We start from the raw sequence: 10,698 nt of genomic DNA, 5'->3' as shown, positions 1-10,698 counted from the left end.
GAATTCAAAAGCTGTGAGCTAAGTCATGCTCAGTCTCACAAGATAAGAAAGGATGGCTGCGTAGTTTCCATGATCACAGGACTTGGGCCGGCTGTAATGAAACTAATTGGCTCTTTACCATGAGGGACCGTGTTCCTGTCATTGCCAAGAGGAAAAAAATGTGTAATAATTAACTCCTCTGGTGTGGAAGAGAACATCAATGTTATTTTCTTTAACATTAGCTCATGGTATTGGATATTGCATGTGTTGCCTGAGTGAATGACTGAGTGAATGCGTAATGATCAGAGCTCAGCAGAGCATTACCTGACGGTTCTGGCCCGAAAACGTCCCAATACTCTGCAACATTAGATGGCCCTTACAAGTGTAATAAATCCAACATCATGTGTTGCTAGTCGCATCATGTAAATAAAGGGGAATAATGTCAAATGCATAGACAGCATACACTATTGGTGACTTCTCTGTATGTATGGTGTCTAACCCTTTGAACCTGGAGCAAATTGACTTGATTTTTTTCAAAAACATGGGAAGAATGCAATGACCAACTTACCAAAAAAAAGGCCCAAAAATATGTAAGACATAAGAAAATTACCTGAAAGTAATTATAATTCACCTTAATATAATAAAAAAAATCTAATAATTAAATAAAACAACAATGATTTAAAAAAGAGAAAGAAAAGTAAGTAAAAAAATGGCCTGAAGAAAAGTGCTAAATAATAAATTGATAATATATAAATTTATATATATAAATTATACTGTGTATAAATAGTAAGAACATTTTAAATATATAGTATTATAAACACAGTTTTTATGGAAAAAGTCCCCCCCCCTTTTTTTGAGTATAAAAAAATCCCATATTTTGAAAAGAAATCAAACCAATTTGCTCAGATTTTGGAGGTTTAAGTGCTTGTGAATGCTCCCAAACTAAATTATATTTTGTCTCTTTTTCAAAAAGGCACATGATCACTCAGGAGTGCACTGCAGGTACAAAAATTTGCACCCAAACAGAAAAACCTGATTATTGATGCCATCTCTGCTCACAGCTTCAGCACGGCTCTGGACACTCACTGCAGGCTCCATCCTCTGACCGTGACACTGTCTCCAAAGTTTATGACATTGTCCTCAGACTGTCTTTCCAGACTCTGCTCATTGTGTCATTTCTCAGTTGAACAGAGCCATTAGTGTTTTTCCTCTGGGTTTTTTTTCTAAATAAATTGTCTTTTTCTCCTTCCCAACCAAGGCAATCATGGATGCCACATGGATGCCACATTTAATGGATGCAGTCTATATTTATGAGTTAATTTGCTGTCTGCCACTCATTCTTCACTTCATGTTGTGTCTGTTAATCAATGATTTTCTGCACTTTCACACAAGGAAAATAATATAAAGGAGACATGCAGACATGGCCATCCACACTGTGAGTGCTATGTAATTATAGCACCATTACAATGTATAAAAGAAAGCAGAGGCATTGCCAAATGTGTCTATGCACAATCCAAATAAAGCAAAGCATACAGTGTGGAAAATGTGTTGCAATTAGCTCTCATGGGGAGTTAATAAGACGAGGAGTGGGAATTTGGGAGACAATTTAATAACGAGGTAAATGGAGCTGAAAACCACGCTGCAACAAATTCACTTTTCATGATGCTGCCTGTGATTATTGTTCTATTTAAACTCTGAAGTCAATGTTGTTAACCCAGATTTTCACAGTGAGTTTTAGTTAGTTCGTTTAATGTTCCGCCTCCTTAATTGAGCATCTTTTCAAAAACAAAAAAGAGGTCATTATTTTTCTGTGAATGTAACACACCTTTGGTGTCTTTGTGCTCTGGTGTGTTTTACTGTGGTAGGGTTGAGCTGAATAAAGGAGTAACTGTTACGGATTATCAGCCAGTTCTCACCCCCAACTGGTCAAATACAGACGCTTTGACTGAGGAACCCTTAGCCGTGGCTGCAAAGGGGTGGTGGGCAGGAAGGTGGATGGTCAAACAAACTCTGGACTGTCAACCAGGAACCCATTGTTCGTTTTCCCTGCGCAACAAAAAGTTTCCCCCCCTGTGGCACCCAGTTACACACCTGTCCTGCATTAGTCTTGTTAGTCCCCCCTCCTCAGTTTACTATAATCTTTGTACAAGTTTGTATAAAAGAACATTTGGAATGAGTGCTAATGAACAATCTTTGAGCCTAATTACTCAAACTAATGGTTGTAAAACATGCAAAAATGTGAAAAGTTAAGCATAAGAGATGAGAACTGCCTTTTATTTCTGCCTGTCCCTGACACAAAAAGACACACAGTCACACATGCACAAGTCTCTGCCATCACAATTTCTCGAATGCTTTGCTTTCATTGCTTTCAACAAAATTCTCATCAGCTATTACAAAGTTCAGTACACCCTGAAAGCTCTGTTTCCAAATTCCCCCATCCAACCTCATACAGACTCTTGCTGACAATATGTTTCCTCCCTCGCATTTTCCCTCGAAGGTAAGAATCCCCACACTTGTGACAGGATTTGTGCGAGAGGAGTTTTAAGGTGTTAATTAAGCATTCTGCAGCTTACTGCAGTTCAGAGGGCTTTCTCTGAGAATACTGACAGTAATGAACAGTTTGTGCCATGTAGGTAGCCTCTTTGCTGCTTCCGTTCCTTCATTTCTCCTCAAGTCAAGTATCAGCATTACACTCATCGATCATCAGCCCTCCTCTACAGGAATCAACCTGCACAATCAGTCCTGAACTCTCCCTCTGCACCTGTGGCTCCTGCATCAGGCAGATAATGACCCTTCATTAGGTATTCCTCCCCTTTAAACCCATCATCTCTCTGTTTTTACCATCGAAGCTCGTTTCTGTCACACATGCCATCAATCATGGATGTGGTTTAAAATTTTGCAGCCTGCATTTATGAAAATACTACAGCCAGCATGAGATATCAACCCAATAAAGATAAAGGTTTAGAATAGTGTATCGCATAGAAGTCTTTAGAAAAGGACGAGAGGATGAGGATCAAAGGATGAAGGGGATGATGGGAGAGGGAGAAAGGGATGAAAGTTAAAAGGTAAGGGGTAAAGGGTTAAGGGATAAACGGATGAATGAAAGAGGGTGGAGGGATGAAGGGTGAGGGGTGGAGGTGAAGGGATAATGGAATGAGGTGATAAAAAGTGAGACATCAAAGGTGAGGCAGAGGGATGATGGGAAAAGGGAATGAAGGGTGAGGGATGAATGGATGAGGGTAGAAGGATGAAACAATGGGGGGTGATAATAGGTGAAGGAGTGATGTCTAGAGAGAGAGAGATGAGAAGATGAAGGGTGACTTTTTTTTGTTCATGTAAACAATTTATATACCTGATATTACCATTTGACTAATCATCAGTCTTTTGAATGCAGTGTCATCTGTCATTGTGGCCTCTGCTAGTTATTAATCAGCAGTCAAGATGTGACATCTCAATTCAAACAACTTTATTAAACCCACTCTGCGCAATTAGTATAAAACAAATACACTTACAAAAACACACATCTTCATCTCCATGTGAAGGACTGTGGGTAAGAATAGCCAGAAAAGCATGCTGGCTCGCATGCTGCAAAATCCTACTGGACAAAGTAATATTCTAGTATTTTGGGTGTACTGCAGTATTGGGACATACTAAAACTTTGTTTGCCATACTATATAGTATGATCGTACTGGTTTTGGAACGCACAGTTGGTTTACTCGTCAAACAGTTTTTCAGATTTTGGGGTGGCCCTCGACATGCCACTGGTGAGAGATTGAAGGATTAAGATAAATGCCTGAGGGGGTGGGGGAATGAAGTATGAGGGATAAATGCACCAGGGGAAGAAGAAATAAAGGAATAAGGGGGAAGAGTCATGGACAAAGAGATTAATGTGTGGGATGATGGATAGTGTTGACTGAAGGCAGGAAAACGAGAGGGAACCAGGGGAGCTGAGACTGAGTGGAGGAGCCGTCTCTTTGCATCACCTCCACAGTGCAGGTGTGAAGATTGAGTTGTAAAAGAAAAGACCTGTGCACTGAGGATGACTGACGCCTGACAGCTTGATCAAAGATGAGCAATGACATTCCCTAACGCCTATTTTCCTGACAAATGTCAAAGAAAACCAACCTCCACCACTCAAACTGACCCTTCATCTTTATAGACTCTGTGTATATAGTGCTCAGACAGTATATGTTAACTGCTGTATATTACAGTCAGTTCTTACAACACCTCCAGGCAACTGCACCGCCCTGCACATGAATGAATCTCATTTCCTCCCTGTCATCTATAAGCACTACAGCAGTGTGTGCCCAGCAGGCGGACTGAGCAGATGCACAGAGTCTCACATCGGCATGAGAACGCAGCTTTATGCTCTGAGTGGAATTTCTGGATATATAGGACCTGTGAGGACGGAAGAAAGGAGTATACTGTTCCCTATAAGGTAAGAAAAATAGTGCCCAGATTTGGGAAACTTCACAATTTTTAAATAATTTAAAATAATAATAATAATAACAACAAAGGAAATTTTCACTTTCCATCATCACATCACCTTTGCGTATTAATTATGCATATACTCTATGATCTACTTTTATCAGTTAACTGTGAAGATGTCGTAAAAAGACTGCATGACTGCACATCAATTTAAAACTTTTTTTCAGAAAATAAAGAAAGCTTTTTGACATCATTTATCACCAAGGTGCTGTAAAGACTAATATGGACAACATAGTAAGAACATTAGTTTAAGTTGGAGTGATAAAACTGTCTGATGTCTCTGTACTTTATTGGAATACTGAAGCTCTGTTTAACTATGGATCTTTAAGAATTGATTTTTGGTCCTGGGTGAATCTGATCACATTTCGGAAATGAGCTCCAAAATCTTCTCAGTCATCCATGTGATTGTTTCAAGAACTGCTGAACAATGCCTTTCTCATCTCACCCACAGAGGGTCTGAATTGCAGGTGTTTGCCACTCTTAGTATGTTTTTCAGCTTTTGTTTGGTGTGTGCTACATTATAATGAGCAGAGTGATGAGCGTGATTGTATGAGCAAGAGAACTATAATTAGCAGTGCAGCAAAATCATTTTCTTTTACAAGAGTTATCTTTTTGAAAACGTAGAAAGGAAAAGGTTTGCTGTGTACGTAACTGTGGCTGTGTCAAAACTACATTTCAACAGCTCATGTTTGAGGCAATTAAAGTGATGCCATGTGATGAATCAGTAATAATTTTTTTTTCAAGACAATTATTGAGTCTAATTTCATTTTCACGCTTAACTGTGTATTTATAGGGACAGTTCACCCAAAAATCCAAAACACATTTTTTCATCTTACCTGTAGTATATATGTATATCTATCTAGATGTGAGTTGCAGAGTGTTGGAGATATCAGCTGTAGAGATGTCTGCCGTCTCTTCAATATAATGGAACTATATGGTACTCAGCTTGGGGTCCTGAAAGTGAAAAAAAATAATAATTAAAAAAAGGACATAAATTGACAAAAATTGAAAAAAAAAGAAAAGAAAAACTTAAAAGCAATGTTTTTTTTCTTCCAGAAATTATGACCCAGTTAATAAAGATAATCCACAGACTTTGTTGTGAGAAGTTTTATGTGGGAACTATTTTTCTATGGAACTACACCTGCTAACCATATCACCATGCAGAATAAAGCGTGCAGACGTGCCAAGAAGCTCATGAGAGTTTGAAATGTAAACATTAATGGCACCCTTCTCAACTGAGCTGCAACATGTTGCCTCAGTGGTGTTTGGCGAGCTAGCAAAAGATTCACGCCTCCTTGTACACATTGATACTTTCACTAGCAAGGACCACACCTCAGTAGGAAATCATTTTGACAATTTATTGACGTGAATGTAAATTTGGTATAAACATTGATGTTGAATTATTGTGGGACGGATGGTTGAGTGCGGTGTGGGGAAGCTTCGGTGGGAATCCGTCGTGGCTCCTGGGCACGACAGACCCCTAGGACCCTACGGAGAGAAGGAGGAAAAGGAAAGAGGTTGAGGGAGGGAGGGGTGCAGAATAACGAGAACGTAAGGGGAAGATCGGGTTAGGAGGATATTTAAGCTGGAAGAGGCGTGGTTGAGGTGCGGTAGAGGTGTGGTCCTGCTCCTGAAATTCTGCTATATAGCTTCACTTCAGTGAGTGTAGTTTGGTTGAAAGAAAATAGTTCCTACATGAAACTGCTCACAACAAGGCCTGTGGATTATCTTGAGTAATCAGATCATGATTTTTTGAAAGAGACATTGCTGTTGAGTTTTTCCATTTTTTTCTTATCTTTACCACAAGTCATGTGCCAAGTGTCTAGTTCTTTTATATTGGAGAGAGGTCAGACATCTCTTCGGCTGATATCTCCAACACTCTGCAACTCACACCAAAACTATCTAGATGGCTAAATAGCACTACAGGTAAGAAGAAAAATATGGATTTTTGATTTTGGGATGAACTGTCCCTTTAAATACACAATCAAGTGTGAAAATGAAATAAACCATGATGGTGCAGTTACTGAAAGAGTAATTACTGATTCATCACATGGCATCAATTTAATATTCATAACCCTGGCCTTTCTCTTTAACACTAAAATAAATATTCACACTAATTTGATAGTCCTGTGTTCTTTAGTTACACAACAGATGCTGAGTTGTGAGTTGTTGCAAGATGTGAATGTATTATATTTTTTTAAAAAACAAGCTTAATCTTGCAGAAAACTCGAGACAGAAAGTTTCCAAAATCCATTAAGGTGTGTAAAATGTACCAATCACATAAGTGTTTAAGTCAGTAATAACCTCATCTCATCCCAGAATGCTGGATGCAGATGATTGATGGAACCAATTTGTAAGCTAGCAACCACACTCTCACACTGCTCTCAGAACAGATTAGCTATTTTCCTCAGCATGTTATTAGTATGTGAGAGCATACACTTGACTGAATCACTGCACCCACAAAAACACTTAGACTGGATTTTTGATTTCTGGATAGGTTATTGTTTTTGGTAATTACAAACTGATTCCTTCTTTTGCTTTTATCACTGGGAGGATGTAAGATCGATGTTTTCCTTTGTAATTTTTGATTTTGTTGCAAAAGACTATCTGATACTTAACCAAGAACAAGTTCACCTACATGCTGAGCCCATTCTGTAATAGGTAATCCATCAACATACCTCTGCCTTTCTTTATATCCGTGTCTCTCTCACACCCAGACATCAACATGACCAAGAAATTCATTCTCAACACCACCTGTGAGGGACCGAACCCTTCCAATTCCTCAAGATCGCAGGAAAACCCTTTGATTCACCAAAACATCACCTATGTTGACTTTTACCTCCACAAGCCCTCTGTGGCTGCCGTCTTCACTGTCTCTTACCTGCTCATCTTCCTGGTGTGCATGGTGGGCAATGGGGTGGTGTGTTTCATCGTGCTGCGCAGCAAGAACATGCGCACAGTCACCAACCTGTTTATCCTCAACCTTGCCATCAGCGACCTGCTGGTTGGCATCTTTTGCATGCCAACTACGCTGGTGGACAACATCATAACAGGTCATTTTGTTTGTAGTTCAGCTTGTTCTATCTTTAATAATATGCCTAAATCAAAGCTGGGTCCTTTATCAATTTATTATTTATATACCTCTTACTTCTGTTTTGGCTTTGATTTGAAAATGATGACTTATTCAGGCAGAAACTTACAACATTGGCAATAAAGTCCATATGTTTTCCTGCTAGCATGTAGCTTCAAGTAGCAGTGTCGGCTATATATAATGTAATAATTTGAAGACCACCACATAAAGAAATTGGCACTCTATTCAGTTGCTCATCTGGAAAAAAAACTTTGGGAAAAAGGGAGTGTTCAGTATGGTAGGAATCCTGAGATTTTAGCAGTTATGTGTCCCCTTTAACATAGTCATGTTCTCACATCTTTTTAATTTTTTTTTTTCTGCAGGATGGCCATTTGGTAGCATAGTGTGTAAGCTAAGTGGTATGGTTCAAGGAATATCTGTGTCAGCATCTGTCTTCACTCTCGTGGCAATAGCTGTTGACAGGTAAGAGTTGTTATTGTGTCGCTGGTTATTATTTGCTCATAAAAAACTTATTTTCTCCTCATGCATTTCCTCCAATCCCCTTTGTGTCAGGTTCCGCTGCATTGTCTACCCTTTCAAGCAGAAGCTGACCATTGCCACCTCAAAGCTAATTATCATCATCATATGGGTCCTGGCTGTGTCCATCATGTGTCCCTCTGGGGTCATGCTCCAGGTCACAAAAGAGCAGAGGGTGCGAATAGTCCTTGGCGGCAACAACGACACCAGCCCCTTCTACTGGTGCCGAGAAAATTGGCCCAATCAGGAAATGCGGAAAATCTACACCACGGTCCTCTTTGCTAACATCTACCTTGCTCCTCTTAGCCTTATCGTTGTCATGTACGCCCGCATCGGCTTCACGCTCTCCAAGACTGTTATCCCTCAGGTGAGGGGCAGTGGAAGTGCGTCTGAAGAGGGCGGCTGCAACAGCAAATCTAGCATGGAGGGTCGTCACACGATTTCGAAGAGGAAGAATAGGGTGATAATGATGCTCCTGATTGTGGCTCTGCTCTTCATCTTGTCCTGGCTTCCTCTATGGACCCTGATGATGCTGAGTGATTATGCCAGCCTGACAGAGCACCAATATCGTGTCATAAACATCTATGTGTATCCCTTAGCTCACTGGTTGGCCTTCTTCAACAGCAGCGTCAACCCCATCATCTACGGATTCTTCAACGAGAACTTTCGCAGAGGCTTTCAGGCTGCTTTCAAGTTCCAGCTGTGCTCTGAGGGAATTGGGCGCCAGAAGACCTTCTCCCATCGAATCCGAGGGAACGCTGTCCTCCCAGTCCAGCCTGTTGTCCTCAATAGATCAAACTCAAGAGCCAGTTCAGTGTTAGTAGAGAATGGGAAGTCCTTATGTCAGCAAGGGGGGAGCTTAACTGCTAAAGAACAGGACCTGATAATGGAGGACCTGGAAAAGGTGTCCCAGATTTAGGGAGACTGAGACAGCACAGGGTCACTTTCAAAGGATCAGAGGTTTTTGGAGAATCATGTATTGCATTTCAAGGGCAATGAAAAACAGGCTTTGGAAATGATGATACTCTTTGTATATTTGTCCAAGTGAATGTACTTGCAAGCCAGCCTTGTCTCCTAGAAATTACGTTTATATCAGCCCATTCTCATTCCCAGGCATGTGATTAATGGCAAAGGCACCCTTACCCCTAGCCTCTCATAAAGATACCCCTAGTATCTTTATGAGAGGCTCCACTGAGCGAAACCTATGTAGTATAAAGCACGAGAAAGTCCAGGTAGGGCTCACAAACTTTCAACCAGAAAACTGTAGTTCTTGTCCCAAGTGAAACCAAAAGTCAGTGTTGTTTTAACATAAAGTTCCATATAGTCATCATTTGCCCTGTGCATCACTATGTAGAGGGGCATAACAAAGCATCAGCAGTAGACATCTTGGGGAATGAGAACAGGTTGTTCATATACAACTAATTTAAAGCTGCAATATGGATGATGAACAGAATAAACAGAAAATATTTTTATAATGTTATTATTATTTTCTTTTGTTGCACAAACTGGCAATCTAGCCATGCACTACTCACTTGTATTGTCCTTATTTGATCAACATTTGACGAAAATCACAGTCTTTCTGTGTGTTTTAACCAAAGTTCTTTTGTTGCATAAAACCTAACCACAGACAGGAGTCTCAACATGAACCTTGGATTCTGTGGTCATAGTCCAGTGCATTGTATGTCCACCATCCACATTGACCTCCTCCTCAAATGTCCAGCGTGGTGCATAAATGTAGTGTTTCATTAAGTTATTTAAGAAACATTTCTGAATATGATCCAGGCAGTGATTAGGTTCTCATGACAACATAATCATGAAAACATATAAATAATATAAAAACGTAATTTCAAGGAGACAGGATTGCGCAAGCTCTGCAACATTTGTCATTAATCCTTTTGAACAAAGTTTAGGTTTGTGCAAAAAAACATCCTAGGTATGATTATTAAAGTAGTAATCCTCAAGATTTCAATGGTTCATTAGCAACACTCATAGTTAATGTGGTAACAGCAAGTTGCTGGCTATTTTGTCAGAAATAGCACCAGGAGAGCAACTGGTTTGTTCTCTATTACAGTGCAGCCAAACAAACTCACACTATTTTATTAAATAAGTCAATTACTAGTTTTGCAAACAAAAAATGTGCACGATAAAATAATTTACCTTGCTGAAGTGTTGGAGCAGCCTATTGCTTTGATGTTGAACATATTTTTTTGCCAGTTGAGTTTTTAACGTGAAGCAGCAGCAGTGGGTGGCATGAATTCAGTGTTAATTGCTTGGATTGTGTTTGTATTGTAAACCGGCCGACTGTGTTTACTTCTCTAACAAATTGTCTTTGCAGTTGATGTAATACCATTGAGATTCAACTGGCTGAGTGGTGCAGTTCGATAAGGCTTTATTCAGAAGGGCACTGAGCATTACTCTTACTCCTGGTAGTTTCAATATTTAAGGAGGAATGAAAGCCTATATGGACATCTTGGACTATTAATGACACTGTGTTTAGAGTAGCACACCTTTCAAGGATGAAGTACAAGGCAGTGCAGTGACCTACTGTGTCAGCTTCCTCCAGTCAAAGCGCATGTTCGAGTGCCTCGAGGCAGTTGGACTGAGTTGGTGGGTGTGACAAGCAG

At 40.0% G+C, this 10,698-nt stretch overlaps 1 protein-coding gene across 1 annotated transcript; it reads left to right on the top strand.

Moving 5' to 3' along the window:
- The first annotated feature begins 7,192 nt into the window (after positions 1-7,192).
- Positions 7,193-9,266, top strand: LOC121960050 (neuropeptide FF receptor 2-like). The gene is made up of 3 exons (XM_042509645.1): positions 7,193-7,520; positions 7,921-8,020; positions 8,111-9,266. The coding sequence occupies exons 1-3, from the start codon at positions 7,193-7,195 to the stop codon at positions 8,991-8,993; spliced, it is 1,311 nt and encodes a 436-aa protein (XP_042365579.1). The 3' UTR covers positions 8,994-9,266.
- Positions 9,267-10,698: the final 1,432 nt, after the last annotated feature.

This window comes from Plectropomus leopardus, chromosome 20 (genome assembly GCF_008729295.1).
Source record: "Plectropomus leopardus isolate mb chromosome 20, YSFRI_Pleo_2.0, whole genome shotgun sequence".
Taxonomy (NCBI): Eukaryota; Metazoa; Chordata; class Actinopteri; order Perciformes; family Serranidae; genus Plectropomus; species Plectropomus leopardus.
The sequence above is the reverse complement of the archived record's forward strand: the minus strand, read 5'-3'. Positions and strand labels throughout refer to the sequence as shown.